Genomic DNA, 19,722 nt, shown 5'->3' with positions numbered 1-19,722 from the left:
AAGCGAGCGCGACAATTTTTCTATATAAAAAAACGCAATTCGATAGACAGTTGTACATTTTCACTTTTAGTATGGAAATCAATTACATCATTATATCACGAAAATTGAATGTCACCTTTATCATATGCTAGAAAGTTATAAAAAAAGCGCGAGCGAAGCGAGCGCGAAAATTTTTCGATATAAAAAACGCATTTTGATAGACAGTTGTAAATTTTTACTTTTAGTATGGAAATCAGTTACATCATTTTAATAATCACGAAAATTGACAGTGCCGCAGCAGTAACGTTGCAACAGAGTACCTAATGCTGTTGTAATCGCCACCCGAATGTGACCTTTATCATAAACATCTTAGAATGTTATTGAAAACGCGAGCGAAGCGAGCGCGAAAATTTTTCGATTATTTTTGGTGCCCCCTAGACATGGTGCCCTAAGCAAGTGCTTATTTTGCGAGGCGATACGTATGAATATGGATATGATATGGATGCGATATAATTACGATTAGGTATTCATGACGGAGAAAATAAATAATTTTAAATAGTTTTATGCAATTATACGCGTGTTGATATGTGTGTTTATTTCACCACTACGTTACTATGTAAACACATTTTTCGTTTTCTTGGTTACTTAATGTTTACTCAGCTCCCCAAAAGATGGCACTGTGCAATGAGGGGCAATTAATTTACTGTCGTTTAATTTTGTTGTATTATTAAATCAACACAATTATTCAATTCAATTTGTTGATATCCGACGATTGATTGAAATTTTAGAAGAGGGGTCTTCTAAACTTAGAGTTACTTTGGCAAAATTCTTCTTCGGTGGCTTATTTATGTCACATCGTATTAAATTCAGCGCCATCTGTTAGTTTACCAGGGTACTCTATAGTGTTAGCACATATTTGAAAAAAGTTTGCCCCTCCTTCCTAAGTAGCGCCATACGATTCAGGGGCAAACTTAAGTCAATCGAGTGTTGTGGCTACCCCCCCCCCCCCTTTAGGGGTTAAATTTTTATATGCGCGTTCAAATAAACAGACAAACAGATAAACAGACAAACAGACAAAAATTCCAAAAACTGTTGGAACGTGTTCTGTTATCAATTCTAAGTATCCCCAGCAAACTTTTTTTCAAATATCTTCCATGTACAGACTTTCGACCCTCTTCAGCTTTATTATATGTATAGATAGATTAATCTTTTGGGGTCGAGTCATGCAAGTTTTAAGTTACCAATACTTTTGGCCTGGTGGGTGTACACTGTGACAACTACCTTTAGATTATCTTAAAATTACTAAATCCATTGTAATGTAAAATGCACTTTTTTACTAAGTTAAATGATAAAAAAATTAACCGAATTTCTTTCTATTTTTACAAATATCAATATTTTTCGGCGAATAAAATATTATTCTATTAAGTATATAGTTTTCTTCAGGCAGAAAATGGCTTTGATAGGTAATAAAACTACGGAACACAGTAAAATAAATTGTATTTCATTCATAAAATATAACACAAACATATAAATATTCTGCTAAATTAATATAAATCTTTGCTAGCTTTACCAACTACCTATGTATTTTCCACTTATCGAAATCTTTTTGGATGTAAATACATAATAATATGTGCCAAAGGTTAAAATAAATCGGCAGTATTACGTTTCTTTTTTAGTTTTATTTTCTAATAAACCACTTAGTAAAATAAATATCTAACTACATTTATTTTATACTTCTATTTTCATTTTGAAACCAAGATGTCAGAAACAATGCTGTAATGTTTTACTCAAATGTCATTTTAAAGATATGTAAATAACTAAGTAGGTAATATATTTTCATGATGGACTACTTTGAAACTGTAGTCATGAATATATAGTTATATATTTAAATCATATTAATAGGCCTAAGAGGGTGTAACATATACAATATACATAATATTATATAACTATATTAAAATTTCATACAAACTGTAAAATATAATTTATGTAACAATGTATTTGTTTGAAATACTCACAAAAATAACACACTTTAAAAGCATTGATTTTTATAAAAACTTTAATATATTTATTTTATATTTGTTGCAAGTGATAAGTTATTTTTTAAATTGTGACAAAATCTTTTTAATATTAGGTACAATGTGTTTGTTTAAAGTAACAATGAAAAAATAAATGTAGAATCTGTTAAGATAATATTTACAATGATTAAATATGTTGTATAATTTATACCTTAATATATAATAATTCGTGTCAATTTTCATACAAATAAAATTGTTAAATATATTATGTAAATATGTTATATGCATTAAAAGTGTGGAAGACAAACAGTATGTCTTTTAATTGATATTTTAATTTCATGATAAAATAATGATTTATTTTAATTTGTATGAAAACTCACCATTTACTCATTACAAAGTTCAACAACATAAACTTTGGATTTTTATATTAATCTATTTTAAGGGTCAAATAAGCCAATTTATTTATTACAATAATAATATGTATAAAATTCACTATTAATTCTTATAAATTCAACTTTTGATAAATACATTTAAACACATCTAAGTATTTAATTTATTATTTACTATTAATAATATTAAAAATCTCACTATTTGTTCTCGTATCACTATTGTGTACGATAATACGCCTTTTTTACATTTTGACAAAATAAACTTATTTGAGTTCAATAAATTCAAATACAAAATTGTTTAAATGCAAATAAACTACACGTTGTTTTATAATAATTATTAAAGTATAATAGAATTTGTATTTTTTATTTCAATTTGTTTTTTTTTAACACAATATTTTCACTTCATATATCTTTTTCTAAAACTACTAATTATTAGTAAAAACTGTTTTTACATCATTATCACATTATGGATATCAAATAAGTTTATCTTGTTGTTATATAAAGCGATTTTTACAATACCAATATATTACTTATGTATGTCGTCATTATATTCTTTTACGTTTACATCTGATTTTGTTTTTTAAGTAAGATGGCAGATACCTAAATATCGCTATTTTCTTTACCATTATTATCGTAATTGGTATTTTCTAGATTCTATACCATGTTATTTAATGTTTACCTACCTATGTTTAAAGTTCAACCAAGTTCTAAATGCGATCGAATCCAGACATCTTTTAAGTTTCCTCTGTTATATATTTGAAATTTGCTCAATGTCAAATCAAGTACATATTTACTGTTATATACGCAATACTTAATCGCCATAGTATTTTCCTAAACTATTGCTTTAGAATATTTTGACTTACATTATTTCTCACTTGTCGACATTCCCACTATCCGCATTATCATCAGTAGCATCTCGGTCATCCTCAAATTTAAACTTATCATCAACTCTTTCATCACTGTCATCTAATATATCTTCTACGTCATCAAGACTCGCTTGTCCTTTGTCTTTTGAGTTTTTTTCTTCTTGGAAAACTTTTGGAGTTTTAGGCGTTTTCATACCATTATCTTCTAAGGTTTCATCAATGATTTCTAATCTAGATTTTGAAAAGAACTTGTGCAAAGACTCGAGTTTGTTTAAAGCTTTGTCGCTCAATTCTGTGGAGCTTAAAGTGGTATCTTCTGTCATACAGCCAGAGTCTATCCTTTTTGACATGTCAGATAAGGAGTCAGACATGTCATTTGTTGAAGTCGCTTTGTCAACTCTGACGACTTTAGGTTTTATCATCATGCTTTGCGGTAAGTCCGGTATATTCCTCAAATCTATCAAGCTTATTGAGGATCTTTTCAATTCGTAATCAAATTCACTATCCGTGTCATATCCTTCAATTTGTATTTTATCCTCAATGTATCTTAGAACGTCTTCAGCTAATTGTCTAGCGTAGTATCTGTCATCTTGTGAAGAGAATTCATCTTCTTCTTGTATGTCAGATAATTCTACACTATAAGGCATGTATTGGGTGTATTGTAAAGCTGGATTTGTATATGCGGCGAAGTTTTCTATATCTTCTTGTTCGGACATAGTGTCATCGTGTATCTTTTTTAATTCGTATATTCTATTCACTGCTGCTTCAAAAATATCTTGTAAATCTTGTTTTACGTTGCTTAAATCTATTACCGTTTCTGATATCCTTCTACTATTAGGTGATTTCTCCGATCTCATGTCTTCAAATCGATCTATGACTGTATCTTGAGTTTGTGTCAATGTAGAATCTGATTTAGTCTTACTCATGTCACTAAAAGTCTCTAACCTACTTATAGTTACATCTGACTTAGATTTTTCAGACAAACATGGCGTCATCGATATCGATTTAATAGATTCTTTATACTTCTCTTTAAAATCTGTACTAGAATAATCTTCCATATACTTTAAAAGCATGTCCACTAGCGTTTCATTCCCTTCCTCTTCAGGGGTCTCATCTATAAAGCAAAGATTCTTAACATTCACATTTGACTCGCTGAGGCTTATACCTTTATTATAACTAAATTCTCTTGTCACTTCTATGATAGGTCTTTCAACCTTCCTATCATCTGGGCCAAATAGGAATTCCATAAGAGTAATTTTCTTGTCATCTTTGACAATTTCCTCATCCATGCAACCTGTAGTAGCTAAAAATTCCATAAGAGTTTCCATTTTCTGCTCCAGCTCAGTATTAACTTTACTGGGGGCATAAATATTTAAGACCTTATCTTCAGTAGGGCTGACTTCACTTCTAAAACAGCTTCCTCCGCTATCCTTCCTTCCGTCCTTCTGACTTTTAACTATAGTGAAAAAGAAATCAATTAAATTAGCTATTCTTCTTTCCGTGCCATCATCATCATCGGAGCTGGTTAGGTCAGACTCTTCTTTAACTAGAGGGCATTTCTTAGGCTCGTCGATTTTCTTGAAGACTGTCTCCTGGACGACCTGGAGGAGGTCTCGGGCTAACCTGGCGGGGGAGCGGGAGTCGATGGGCTCGTAGGAGGCGGGCTCGGAGCGGCGCCGGTCCCGGTCCCGGTCGCGGTCCCGGTCCCGGTCGAGGCGGAGGAAGTCCCAGATGGAACCGAGTTCAGAGGAGAGCGAGGCGCGGTGGTGGGCTAAACTGGTACCGAGGCGACGGAATACCTGGAACGATTGGTTTTCAAATTATTTAAGAAGAGGTTTTCCACCCCCTTATTCATAAACGTTTACTAAAGTTGACAAGCCGATAATAATCGTTTGTCCCTTTCCGACGTATCGGTATGATGGAAAGGGACAAACGATTATTATCGGCTGGTCAACTTTAGTAAACGTTTATAAATAAGGGGGTTTAACTTTGCGACTGTTTTTTTAATGCGATAGCAAACGAGCAGACGGGCCGCCTGATGAGAAGCGGTCAGCTTCGCCTATGGCTATAAGCATTATCGGAGGAGCTATTTAACCATTGTGGAAACATCTATCATAGTAGGCTGGTAGATAGCAAGCCGAATTTTGTTTCAACGATATATAAATTTTAAACCTTTAAACGAGCAATTTTCAGGGATCTCGGAAACCGCTCTAACGATATCGATGAAATTTGCTATATGGTGGTTTTCGGGGGGCAAAAAAATCGATCTAGCTTGATCATTTTTGAGTTTTTGTATGTTTTCCGAGGAAAGTTCGGGCTCCCAGATATTTTAAAAATGAAAGTAGAGAAAATGAGTAAATATAGTTACCTGCCACACTCAGGAGCGCCAGGCGCGCAGTTTGCGGAGCGAGACCCTCTTGAAGCGCGCCACCTGCGCCGCCAGCGCCTCCGCACCCAGCGACCCGCCTCGCTCGCCCTCGCCTTCCGAGTGGACCTGAATACGGCCATAACATTGTTCAAATTAAAAAATACACATTTAGCAATTTTTGTTAGTTAACTCTTTTCCAGGCATCATCATCATCATCATCATTCTAGCCTTCAGTCGCCCACTGCTGAGCATAGGCCTCTCTTCGTGTACGCCACTTATCCCGGTCCTGGGCTAGTCTTATCCAAAAGTGCCCCGCGATTTTCCGAATGTCATCCACCCAACGAGCTAGCGGACGCCAGGCGCTTCTTTCATCCGAAAGCGGCCACCAATCCGTCAACAGTTTGGTCCACCTGCCATCACTCTGCCTAGCAACATGTCCCGCCCAACTCCACTTAAGCTTGGAGATGACGTCACCCACGTCTCGTACCTTTCCAGGCATAGTACGATTTATCGACCACATACGCGCCACTAGAATTTCAACTTTAATATTCCGATTTAAGATTCAAATTCGATAGCACTTTCGGGAAATTTGACTTGTCTTAAAATGAATCATCAAAGCTGGATTAATTGGAATATATTTGGATTTGTCGGGAAAACCTTGTAGATTGGTGAGGCCTGGAAAAGGGTTAAAAAACCTGAAAAATTTACTCATCCGGCATTTAAAAGTCATAACAAAAAGGTCGTTTATACAATTTGTATGAGGACTCACTTTTCTGATTTGACCCAACATTTTAAGTGTTATTTATATAATTTGTATTTTACTTCTTCTATTAAAGCGAATTCAAATACGTATCAGGAAAACCTTTATATTCTTCTGTAAGGCAAATAACGTAATTTATACAGGGTGGCTAAAAATAACTGCATTCCCATTGCCAGGGAGGTTTTGGGATTACACTGAGCAAGTTTTACTATGGAACCAACCCCGAAATCGCGAAAAAAATTTACCCTCCCATAGAAAATGGACCAACCAAAATATACGAAACTGCCAAATTTTTATTCGCGCTTTCGGGGTTGGTCCCATAGTAAAAGTTGCTTAGTATAATCCCAAAACCTCCCTGGCAACGGGAATGCAGTTATTTTTTAGCCACCCTGGATAATATGTTCTTCAGAGTCACAGACCACGCTATGTGTTCATGCCAAGTGGTACGTCAAGTATGGAGCTTATAGGGATCTCTCTCTTCCAAGCTATATATCCCGGGTTCCCCTCTTCTGGCATAATATTGTTTGTCAGAAATACACTTCGCATAACATGTATCGCAGAAACACTTTTAGTCGAATGATAATTTTGCATAACTAATATAACTTGGCATTACTATTACTGCGCATACAATACATTTTGCAGGATATTATTTAGCAGAAGATTACTTTCGCCGACTTTAGTTTAGCATAATTTTATGTACCATAATCATCCTGCAGAATACTCTTATTATGGCATAGTGATACTTTCTGCTGTTAGCAGAAAAGTGGGTTAAGTAAGAGCCGCGACCCCAACAAAATTGAACCTGTGCCAGAAAAGAAAGTTATATTAGGTTGTAATTACCGGAAAAGTAGGTTAGGTTAGGTTAGAACTGCGACTCCCTACAAAAACGAACAGCTGCCAGAAAAGTTGGTTAGGTTAGGTTAGAACTGCGACCTCATACAAAAACGAACGGCTGCGAGCAAAGTAGGTCAGGTTAGAACTGCGAACTCAACAAAAACGATCACATGCCAGAAAATAGATTAGGTTAGAGCATAACATTAAGATAGGTTAGATTATGAAAAATATTTTAGTTAGATTATGAAATTTATTTCATAATCTTTTTACCCGACGGACTTTATAGTTAGTGATTATTTTACCGTATAAACACACTTTAAAAACTAGAAAACAGCAATTCCATCATAACTCTATCCGTCTGTATATTACCTCTTCACGCTTAAACCGCTAAAGTGATTTACGAGTAGATGGAATTTGGTCTGCAGATAGTTTGAGACTCGTGGAAGGACAAAGGGTAGTTACTCGTAGACGAAGACTCAACTTGATAACTTTATGCCACCTAAATATTATGCAATACATTTATCTGCGAAAACAATACTCGTTTAAAAGACTATTATGAACATATTGAACATCAACAGTATGCCAAAACATGGTTCTGGATTTTAAAACTCTGCGAAATGATTGTATGCTAAATGATATATGCGAAAGGTAATTCTGCCAAACGACATTTCTGCCAAGTAACATTATGGTATACAAAAATATGTCAAAAAACTTTCTGCAACACATTAGTAAACTATATATCCCACATGGTGATGGGGTCAGCTTTCCGTTTATTTTGGTCGCGTCGTGTAGCTTCGTTTCGTTTCAGGATATGTATGCAATATGCATTCTAACCGCCAAGTTTGTGCATAGTTAGCGTGGTCATCAGATACTACTGTTTCTCTTGCCCCGAGCAAAAAATAGTAGATTGTTAACCAAGGGATGAAATGATGCCTTTCACCCGAGTTAAACACTCTACTTTTCATTTCGAATACGAGGAAAGTAAAATGCATGTGATTTTTTAAAAACATGACTTAGTATTATTTTTTATAGTATTTTTTGAGAATATTTTCAATTAACAATTTAGGCAGAAGTATCGTTATTTATGGAATGGGGAGTCAAATATCAGAATGGAAATTGTATAACAGATCCATTTATACCCAAATTTCAATTGCTTTTCGTAAAAAAAAAATCATACTTGGAACCTAAAATGCTCTAGTGCAGAAACGTATAATTTTCAGCACACCTTCTAGAACAACAATGGCACTCTTTTAGAGCATTAGAAATGAAAACTATGTTTCTCTCTGACCTTGATGTAGACATACAAGATAAGTTTGAATATCCTACCTCTCTTGAAGCCGCCCGCCTCTGCATGAAGGAGCGGACATCTTTGTCGGAGTGACCCTTCGCCCGTCCTATGCCTTTGCCTAAAGGCGTAGAAGATACTCTCCTGAAAAACAAAGAATAATATATGTAGATCTTTTTAATACATGTATAAACGGCCCAACTGATGTAAAACTCTACCTATGTTATTTAATATCAGATTCTTTTTTTTATTTCTATGTAACTTAGTAATCCATAATATGTATGTTCAATTATAAAGATAAGTGTGTAATACAATAAGTGTACCTACTAATTTTATGATACTGACTGATATATACTGACAACATATGTACCTAATTAACAGTATAAGTGCCTTGGCTGGAGCTGTAAACTTATATATAGTGTTTGAATAAAGAATAAAGAATAAAGTAATCACCGCATCCTAGTTACTACAAGTTAAAATGAAAGTACTCAAACTTCGACCTTATTATAAGCAGACATCGTAAATTTTATAGCATTTTTGGTGCAGCGGAGTGGTGTTAACGGCGCTGGTGGCCTAGCGGTATTAAGAGCGTGCGACTTTCTATCCGGAGGTCGCGGGTTCAAACCCCGGCTCGTACCAATGAGGTTTTCGGAGCTTATGTACGATATATCATTTGATATTTTCCAGTCGATTTCGGTGAAGGAAAACATCGTGAGGAAACCGGACCGGAATAAGGCATAGTTTCCCCCCTGGATTGGAAGGTCAGATGGCAGTCGCTTTAGTAAAAACTAGTGCTTACGTCAAATAATGGGATTAGTTGTCAAGTGGACCCCAGGCTCCCATGAGCCATGGCAAAATGCCGCGAGGAAGAAGAGGAGTGGTGTTAACGGAATTGTTATAGAATTAACGTAATTGACGCTAATTAATCATTAGGGTTGAAATTGTTTATACCAATTCCGTTAACACCACTCCGCTGCACCGAAAAGCTATAAAATTTACGATGTCTGATTATAAGAGTCTGAAAACCCGAGTCTAGTCAAGCAGAGGACTCGAAGAACTCAAGTCTTAACCAACACTATGTACCTAAAAACCATTCAGTGCTACTTGTCCGGTCCATTGTAAAATGCAGATGGATACACGCCTGTCATTACTGAGGAAATGAAATAAACTCGGATAATCAAATGAAGTATCATTGCGATACAGCGAGGAAATGCCGCCAGCATCCTTGGTACAATGCCTCAAGGGCCTATTTTAGATTTAAGCTAGTTATTAATCTAGTTTAGTAGTACCACTGTATATATATTGAAAAAAAAAAAAAAAAGTAAGAGAGAAATGAAGTGTTTTACCGGCAATGTGTAGGGTCACTGTACGCCGCCTGAACAGGCGGTTTCCCTTCGCTCGCTTCTGTAGACATGAAACTGCCTCCCAGGGGGAATGGTGAGGTGCCTGAAATACAAAAAATGGACAAGTTAGGTATATATATTATGTGGCACGAATTTATCGAATACTTTACTAATCCTAGGGTCAGGTTTAGTGTATAATTATTTTCCTTCGTATTTTCACGGAAACGTACGAACTTCTCTTGCTATTTCAATCAGTCACGGTACAAAAAGTACTGTAAAAGTAAGGTGGACTGAGTGCTGCCCTCTCTCTCTCTCTCTCTCTCTCTCCCTCTCTCCCTCTTACGCTAGTGTACCTGTAATGGCGCCGCGGGTGATGCTGAGCCCTCGTTGGATCCTGGCGATGGCGGCGCGGTGTCTGGGAATAGGTGCTGTGCTGCCCTTCTCTCTCTCTCTCTCCCTCTCTCTCTCCCTCTCTCTCTCTCTCTTTCTCTCTCTCTGTCTCTCTCCCTCGCTCCCTCTCCCTCTTAAGCTAGAATACCTGTAATGGCGCCGCGGGTGATGCTGAGCCCTCGTTGTATCCTGGCGATGGCGGCGCGGTGTCTGGGAATAGGTGCTGTGCTGCCTTTCTCTTGGAGGACGAAGCGGCCCAGAGTCTTCCAACCAGCCTGAAAAAAAGATATATTTCGATAAAATAGGAATGTGGTAAGAATGAATGAGAACAGAAGAACGAAACAGCTCAGTTTATTTTATTATCACCCCCGTTTCCAATATCTTACTTACCCCCCCCCCCCCCCCTTGTAACTTGTTGCACAATGCAATTTGGAATGGAGTTAATTATCAAAATGGAAATTGTACAACAAAACAAATCCATTTATAACCAATATTTTAATTTCTCTAAAAAGTACTTAGAAAGTACAGTGCTCTAGTGCAGAAACGTATCATTTTCTGCATACTTTTTAGAACAACAACGACCCACTTTCAGAGCATGAGAAATGAAATAGTTATTTGTACAACAAGAGATCAAAGTTTGATATTTCTTCGAGTGCTTATTTTGAGTCCCGTGCAAGCGAAAGATTCTATAATAGATTCACGAGCGTAGCGAGTAGATATAGAATCTTGAGCGTAGTAAGGGATTCAAATACGCACGAGATGTAAATAACTTTGATCTCGTGTAGTACACAAAATTTTTCACCCTAAGCAGTGAGAACATACCTAGAGGGACAGAGATAATAGAACCCAAGTATATCGAACTTGTATTAGACCCCGCATGTTGAAATGACATTTGACAATAAAGGTCACTTGAATTACATTTTGTCTCACTCTGTGAGCAAAATGCGATTTTGCTCACTCAATTTGTCTCACCCAGTGAGCAAAATGCGATTTTGCTCACTGAGTGAGACAAAATGACACAGTGAGCAAAATCGCATTTTGCTCACTGTTTTTAAGAAGCAAAGTGCTCTTGTTCGAGCTGCTGAGGTGAAAAATTATTTGTTAAACAACTCAATATACAACTCACTTCGCGATTTTAATTCGATACAGAATAAATTTCATTCGATGGCGTGACGTGACGTACGCGTTGCGTTAAGTGTCATTTTGTATGGGATTTTGAGTTTCCAAAACGTCCCGCTTGTCGCGCTGTACAAAATCCCATACAAAATAGACATAACGCAAACGCTCGTCACGAAATCGAATGAAATTTACACTAAATAGGGGTTCTGACAGGCAACGCACTTCACAATTTTAATTCGATACGGGGCCTACTTACGGTGAAGACCGAAATTGGCAAACTGCGGAGAACTTTCTCTTTTACTCTCATTAAGACGTAATTAGAGTGACGGAGAAAAATGCCCGCAATTGACGAACTTCGATAGCCCAGACAGGCAAGCGACGCGGACGGCGGTCGAAATCCAAATGCAATACCGTACGTTTTGTTATATAACACTCAAAGTTCAAGATGTCCCCTGTCTGCTATACGGCCACATCTCAGAATTTATGATTATTGGAAATTTTACTTTATTACTTTTAATTAAGGTTGAATCTCCAATTTTGAGATGTGGCTTTATGGCAGGGTCCGAAGAGAGTGCAGGTGTGGCAGTTTTAATATCTCGTAACATAGGTGACTGGACACGGGTCATATGACAATGATTTAATGCACTCCAGGTCAGAGATATGGTCTCAGTAATACAGGGTGACTTCAAATTGGTAATACAAAATCAATGTTTAGATACATCTTCCCTTAATTAAGCCCCTCAATTAAGTCTCATGCTTTTAAAATAATCAAAAGTATTTTTTATATAATTTCTTTATTTTTCCTTTTTTTTAGGCTTCACGTGGTTATCCTAACATAACTTCGAGCAACACCGGCTTCCGACACATCGGAAGGGAGGGGCCCAAGCGATATCTCACCGTACAAATCATTCTGCCATTTTTCGGGGGGGAAAGGTGCACACAGTCGCACTTCTCACACACTTACATACAAAATCCAATCTGTAATGACGACACAAATACATAGAAAATGACACACGTCAAAGACAAATCTTGCAAACCTAGATCTCTTTTTGTGTACGGACGAGTGACAAGTGTCACAACACGCACACTAACACATTTTCGTTGAAGTATGTTATTGTATTCTGAGAGATGAGAAGTCGGATTTGTCGCTCGACCGATCTGCAATTTGTACTGAGCGAGCAAAATCGATAAATCCAACAATTACATGAGAATAGTGAATAGAATCAGGCGTTACTTTGCGGAAATCCATACTAATTAAAACCAAAATATTACTTTGCTAATCCGCGAAAAGATAACGTGCTAGTGTAACGTGTAACGTGCGTGCGTTAATTGCATGTAAAAATACGCAAGTAAGTATAACGGGTTAGCACTGATTGACTAGCACGTTATCTTTTCGCGGATTAGCAAAGTAATATTTAGGTTTTAATTACATGAGACTAAAATATAATAATTGTGTTTGAATGTAATTAAACGTATGATATGTAAAAAAAAAATATTACATGTGAAATGTAACACTTTCTTTTTGTAAATTTGATGTCCCCGACCGCTTTTTATAACAAAAAACCGAGCAAACAGGCATTTTTGTGCAGCAGTGTTCACGCGCGCGTCTAGACTCGGTCTAGTGAAAAATCCAAGTGCAACTAGTTTTATTACCCGCGCTAGATTAGATTGACGCGCTAATCTTGTACCTCGGCAGAGGGGAAAAAGTGCGAATGCCGCCTCCCTTCCGTGTTGCTCGAAGTAACATAATGATTAACAAAGAAGGTGAAATAATTTCAAAAGAACACTTTCCTCTTTGGTTATCAATCACCTGTCACAGTATTTATGAAGTAAACGTGTTTTGATTAGTAATTGTCACTTGTCAATCGAAAATTAGATTTTCCGCAAGATTTTGATTTTACAATAAATTTTTTAATAAAACAATTCCTGAGAAACGTGTTACCGATTTTGCTACAAAAGGTGCCGGAGCAAAATTTGGAGAATCTCCATTTCCAGCAAGATGGTGCACCAGCACAGTTAGCTCTAAGTGTGCGATATCATTTGGACCAAGAGTTCCCTGGCAGATGGATTGGACGCAACGGCCCAGTCGCATTGCCGCCTCCAAGTCCCGATCTTCGCAGGGCCGACTCGACTTCTTTTGTAGGGCGAAATTAAAAGGAGAGTGTACGCACGGGAATCAAATACCCTCGATGAACTTCGCCAAAAGATAATTGAGGCATTCAATTCTGTGAAAACCAATGAATTTATTCTTGGCAGACTCAAGAATCTCAAGAGTAATCATATGAAACTTATGTGTCCGGAAAAGCGGTGGTCATTTTCAACACATTTTCTTAAAATACGTTTAGTTAAAGTAGGTGCACACTTATCTACTTATTGAAAGTATTGAAACGTAGGTACTCGTATTTTAAGATTGTGTTACATTCGGTAGATTACGTACATTAATAAATGATTTAATTTAAATTAATTCGCTTATTATTTACCACGGATTGTACAGTCGTCTTCAAAGATATGTATACACTTTAATTTGCACCTTACTTCTTTGTAATAAGGCGAAAAACGTAACATATCTTTGACGTCGTCTCTATCAGGGTACTTAAAACTAGTTAAAACTAAACAGCTTAAGGCCAGTCCAGATGGGAACAGTTTTGCGCCAATCTGGTTAAATTGTCTGATCAAATCAGGTGGTGTGGTTGCAAACTCCATTTGGCTCGCCGATTCCCCTTTTATTCAATTGTAAGATTTGTGACGATAGTATGGCCGTTTAGGGGAATATTTTTGATTTAGAGCGGTTGTCACCATAATTCCCCCGCCCGTCTGCACTGGCCTTTACACGAGTGTCACTCAGTGATATCGATAATTATTAACTTACATTGATAACAGCGAGTGACAGCTATGACAGTTAGGTATTTAATGTGGGGTAACCACACTTCCGGACTTTAATTATTTGTTTTATTAGAAAATTAGCGATAATTAAATACAGCTAATTTTAATATTGGGCATTAACCGAGTCCCAATCAAGTGTTTTGTATTACCAATTTGAAGTCACCCTGTATATATGTACACTTATACATATATATAGTCCTTGTCATCGTTTTCGATATGCTGGGGCCCTTGGGCACATAAGAATTTGGGGCCCTTTCTTTACTAACTAACATTTTTCTACTATGGTTTTCTATTTATTATGGATAATCAAATATGTATACTTTTACTGTCTGTCCTTCGGGGCCCCCTGAGGATGGGGCCCTGGGCACGTGCCCCGTGTGCCCTTATGGTAGAGGCGGTACTGACGGCGACCCTAAATAATTACGGACGTTGTCTAGCTTGACCCCTAATATTGTGGCCAGGCCGAACTTGCTCTTAAATTTATAAGTGAGAACCTATTTTAGCTTTTGGAAATGTTTATAGCTGTTGGTTTTCCATGTATGTAATAAAAATAAAAAATAAAAATAAAATAAATTTTAATACTCTATTGCTGTTCTTATTGACTTATCTCACTAGTAAATCTGTTAAGAACAAAGAAAATAAATAGGTGAGGTGTATTCGGGTGATTACGGCTACTTCAAAATGTAAGCTTATTCCGAAAATCGGCCACAATTCCATCATATTAGAGTCCATTTTTAGAATTACCGGACATTTTTAACTTTGCAGAATTACCAGAATACACATTATTAAATGAAAAACTGTACAACAAATAATAAAAAGTTGAAAAAAGTCAACAAAAAGATTGGGTCACCCATACGATTATAATACAAATCGCTCGATAGAAAAAAATCACGAACATAGGTTTAAAACGCACTTTACAAATTTGTAACAATTTATGTACAAAACCTAAAAATATGGAAATTAAACTGTAACTAAGTATTTTTATTTCTACTAAATCTCATTAAATACAAAAAATATGGAAATTACTTCTTTAATCGCGCAATATTATTTTTGGGGAAAAATAAAGTACATAATATACACTTTTTTTTTGTTAAACTTAGAACAAACTACAATCCAAAAACATGATATCCGCGGTCCGATGCGCGAATGCTGATGTTGAATGTTGATGAATATCTCGAAAAAAACCTCAAGAAGATGCAGGATTGCAAATTTCACATGTTACCTACATATTAATTTTCGTAACAATCTAGACTAGACTTTAAACCTATTCTATTATGCAGCAAAATACTATGGTTGCATTAGTGACGCACCAAATTTATGCACAATTTGCATCATATCGAATTAATTACATCTAAAATAGACGCAGACGAATATAATAAAGACTTTCACACTATAAATCTAGGTATTAGTAAAATATATTAATTTCCGTAATACCTTAATAGGTATTACGTAATCGTAAAAAATTATTTCTTTTTGTGCCTCTTGATTTTTCAAAAACTGATGAGAAAGTTGCATTTTACCCACAAGAGTGACAAAGTACCTAATCTGATGCAAATTTTGAGTTGATTCCTCATGCTGGATGAAAGATTTGACTTTTAAGTGATGATTCTGAGTGATAATTTTATAATAACGTTCATTTGCATTTGATTTGTAACGTTTTGCAGTATTTTCCTCGTGTTGGTGTGGTGAAAAATAAAATGTGTTTCACTCGGGAGCAAAGTTTGTTTAGCCCTCCTGCCTTGAAACCCTCGCAACGCTCAAGATTCCTCTTTTCGAACAGCAGCATAAGGGTAAATCATAAATTTTAGTTTTTAAGCCCTTAACCTTGAATATGTTGGCAAGATATGAACTCTTGAATATATTACGTGAGCCTAATGACTCAAAAATACCGTTGTTGTAATTATTTATTTTATTTTATTTAAACTTTATTGCACAGTAAAAAATACAGCGGCCAAAGGCGGGATTAATGCCACACGGCATTCTCTACTAGTCAATCTTTAGGCCTGTTGGACTAAGCATAGTTGAATAGTGCGGGGTATGTAAAGAACATAAAAACTTGACGCTTAAAAATACTAGGCACAAATATAATGTAATATGAATATAATATAAAATCATTGTTTTCACTAAAGACTAATTTGACAGTTGTCATCTCATAATCCTCACTAATTATGACCGAAGGCCGGAAGGAGAGAGGTAAGCTCAGTATAAAAGCGTCCATATCATATTCTGAACATCAAACATTCGTGTCCTGTCCTCTAGTCAACATGAAAGCGTTTTTGGTAGGTGTTGTGAAAGTGATTTGTGAACTATGAGTTTGTGTGCGATTATAATATTGTCTTCGGTTATCGCAATAGAGTTAGACCAAGAAAAGTCTGCAGCGATTTTGATAGCCCACGCAGTGCAAGTGTTATTTATACGTCATAATTACATATAAGATAGACGTTTACAATAACACTTGCACTGCGTGGGCTATCAAAATCTCTGCAGACTTTTCTTGGTCTAACTCTAGTTACTCATGAAATAAAACTATGAAAACGGATTAGGTATATCGCGCATAATGTATTGAGTAAATTTATAATACATCCCCTACATTACATTTACATCACATTACATTTTGTATGTATTATAAATTCTTAATACGTTTTCATAGTATTCTTTTATGCGTGATTCTTACTGACCGGCCGGCGAATGTTACCTACTAAGCTGTATTTTATATATCGGATACTAAATAGTAGATTGTGTCACAAGGGAGCAAAATGACATATTTACGGCGAGGGAGTCAAGCGTTAAATACTGTGTATTTTTCTTTAAGATATAAATATAATCTAATCTTATCTATAAAAACAAACTTTAAGCGTGGTGAAATAGGTGATAGATTGACATGATTGATTCAAAATTGATTGATTTTAGTATCTGGAACGTATTAATATCACTTTTAGAACACAAACTTTATGGCACTGTTCCCAATTGTTAAATAAATCGTTACGCGTTTTTAAGTTTCGTCACGGTAAAGCGCCGAAGCTTTTATATTAATTGATAATTGTTTAAAATAATTTGAAGTCAATCAAATGCTTGTCCTAAACATATTTTATGTAATCAGAGAATCGTTATTTCTCAATTTTTTTTTTCAATGTGACTTTGCAATTGTTTCTAATGCTACGTGTTGAGAATTTTTCAAACATTTATTAAACATTTTGTTTTGTCTCGTACCGACAAACCGAAGTAATGATTTATATGTAATTACCTACAGTGATTTATTTGTTTGCTAAAACGCAAAGGATTTAATAAAACCACCGCCTTATTTCTAGTCGCTACAAAAACTGGCAGGTTAATTTCTTACATTTTGTTTTGCCCAATTAAATCTCGAAGTTTCCTTTTGTATTGCCAGACTTTTACTCCGCGTATGGCAAGCCTCTCGCATAGGTTAGCAATTGTTTATAAAATACCGCACGCCTCGCTAAAACGGCCACTCATTCGTAGGTACATTTAGCGCTACTCGCACCACCCCATTAACCCGGCGTTAACCGGTTAAACCGTTAACCAAGTGTCAAATTGTACGGGTAACCATGGTAACTCCAGTTTTAACCGATTAACTCCGGGTACTAACCATGGTGGTGCAAGTGGCGCTTAGTAAGACATCCAATAAAAGTGATCTTTTCCATAGGTATTAGCTGCCGTAGCGGCCATTAGCTCAGCCAGACCCGAGGCTGGCTACTCCTATAACGCCCCTGGCGGTGGAGGGCTGTCCTCTGGCAGTCTCTTCGGTGGACACTCCTCTGGCGGATTCACTGGCGGCAGCTTTGGCAGTGGAAGCATTGGCGGATTCTCAGGAGGCAGTGGTTTCGGCGGCGGCTTCGGAGGCGGAAGCGGAAGCGGATTCTCAGGAGGTTTTGGCGGCGGTTCCGGCTTCGGCGGAGGCGCTCTTGTCCAAAAACATATTTACGTCCACGTCCCACCCCCAGACCATGAAGAACACCGCCCTCTGGTCTTAGGAGGAGGCGTGCCCCAAAAACACTATAAAATCATCTTCATCAAGGCCCCATCTCCTCCTGCACCGATCACACCTATTATCCCAGCTCAGCCTCAGAACGAAGAGAAGACACTTGTATATGTGCTGGTTAAGAAACCTGAGCAACAGCATATTACTATACCAGCTCCCGCCCCGATTCAGCCATCAAAGCCTGAGGTTTACTTCATTAAGTATAAGGCTCAGAAGGAAGGCGGTATCGGGGGTGGATCTATCGGTGGTATCGGAGGTGGATCTATTGGATCTATCGGAGGTGGTATCGGCGGTATCGGAGGTGGATCTATCGGAGGTATAGGGGGTGGATCTATCGGAGGTATAGGAGGTGGATCTATCGAAGGTATCGGAGGTGGCATCTCTGGCGGTAGCATTGGCGGTGGTCACATTTCTGGAGGGTCGGTCAGCTCTGCTTATGGAGCCCCTGTCCACTCAGGCTCACACTAAGTTTGGCTTTTGGAGCCCCCAGCCCAGGTTCAGGCCCATACTAAGTTTAACCCTTTACCAGGCTGACATTTCAAAAATGACAATCGAATGTCAGTCTTACTCATCGAAAATAGAACGCATGTTTGAAGTGCCGTATGTGGGAAATCTATATCCCTTAGCCTGGTAAAGGGTTAAGGCAAAGTGCCTACCTGTTCATTATCAATTCGATTAATGGATTTTTTCTAAGACATAAATTGATTTTTGATTAACTTTAGAAGATTTAAAATTTCGATTAGCCAATCAAGCAATAGTATGACTAGTCGATTCGATTCGAGAACCGAATATTAGCATATAGAGGTATCCTTTATGGATGACTCACGCTGGACCGGGCCGTGCTCGGGCCGAGGTGTCCGACATGTCACTTTCTATGACAGCTGACCGGCGATCACGTGGTGCTTTCCATGGTAAACGAAGCGCCGGAAGCTCCGGCCCAGCCCCGGCCCGGTCTAGCGTGAGTCATCCTTAATTTAGTTCACCTATTGCCATCCCTCATTGCCAGTAATTTAGTTTTAAGAGCCATAGTCAAAAGTATACTTAAGACACAGTACTGTAAAATATTATAGCCGCCATTTTTGTTAGCTGAAGTAGAAGGCGCTGGACGCCCTCATACTTTATGTGGTAATCTGGTTTTCATGCGCTAAAGGTGCATCCACACAGAAGTTAGCGTTTGTGGAGCAACTGTGGAGCAACATTGAGCAACAATGAGTTGCTCCACAAAATTTTACTTTGTGTTTGACAATTCAGGGCTATAATCGCGAAAATCAAATTGCGGGCATTTTTCTCTGTCACTCTAATTACGCCTTCATTGGAGTAAAAGAGAAAGATCCCCGCAATTTGCGAATTTCGGTTTTCGCGGTAGCCCCTCAGTAACCACAAAACGCACTACACTGTTCAACGGCGTCTAGTTTAGCTGTCAATCTTATGCCTACAATATTTATACTCAGTATATTTAGGTATTTAAATAAAAGTAAACAAACAATTCGT

At 37.1% G+C, this 19,722-nt stretch overlaps 2 protein-coding genes across 2 annotated transcripts in view; one reads left to right on the top strand and one right to left on the bottom strand.

The window, feature by feature from the left end:
* Positions 1-4,909: 4,909 nt before the first annotated feature.
* LOC134803418 (1-phosphatidylinositol 4,5-bisphosphate phosphodiesterase epsilon-1-like) overlaps positions 4,910-19,722 on the bottom strand; it is a 310,234-nt gene continuing 295,421 nt past the window's right edge. Inside the window, exons 41-45 of the mRNA XM_063776238.1 lie at positions 10,378-10,504; positions 9,843-9,942; positions 8,538-8,640; positions 5,618-5,743; positions 4,910-5,048 (exon numbers count right to left, since the gene is read on the bottom strand). Coding sequence (XP_063632308.1) covers positions 5,627-5,743; positions 8,538-8,640; positions 9,843-9,942; positions 10,378-10,504 — 447 coding nt within the window. The 3' untranslated portion in view covers positions 4,910-5,048; positions 5,618-5,626. The remainder of the gene's footprint in view (positions 5,049-5,617; positions 5,744-8,537; positions 8,641-9,842; positions 9,943-10,377; positions 10,505-19,722) is intronic.
* Positions 16,496-18,717, top strand: LOC134803376 (uncharacterized). The gene is made up of 2 exons (XM_063776189.1): positions 16,496-16,510; positions 17,896-18,717. Exons 1-2 carry the CDS (start codon positions 16,496-16,498, stop codon positions 18,697-18,699), a joined length of 819 nt encoding a protein of 272 aa, XP_063632259.1. The 3' UTR covers positions 18,700-18,717.

The sequence above is a fragment of the Cydia splendana genome, chromosome 26, assembly GCF_910591565.1.
Source record: "Cydia splendana chromosome 26, ilCydSple1.2, whole genome shotgun sequence".
Lineage (NCBI taxonomy): Eukaryota > Metazoa > Arthropoda > Insecta > Lepidoptera > Tortricidae > Cydia > Cydia splendana.
The sequence above is the reverse complement of the archived record's forward strand: the minus strand, read 5'-3'. Positions and strand labels throughout refer to the sequence as shown.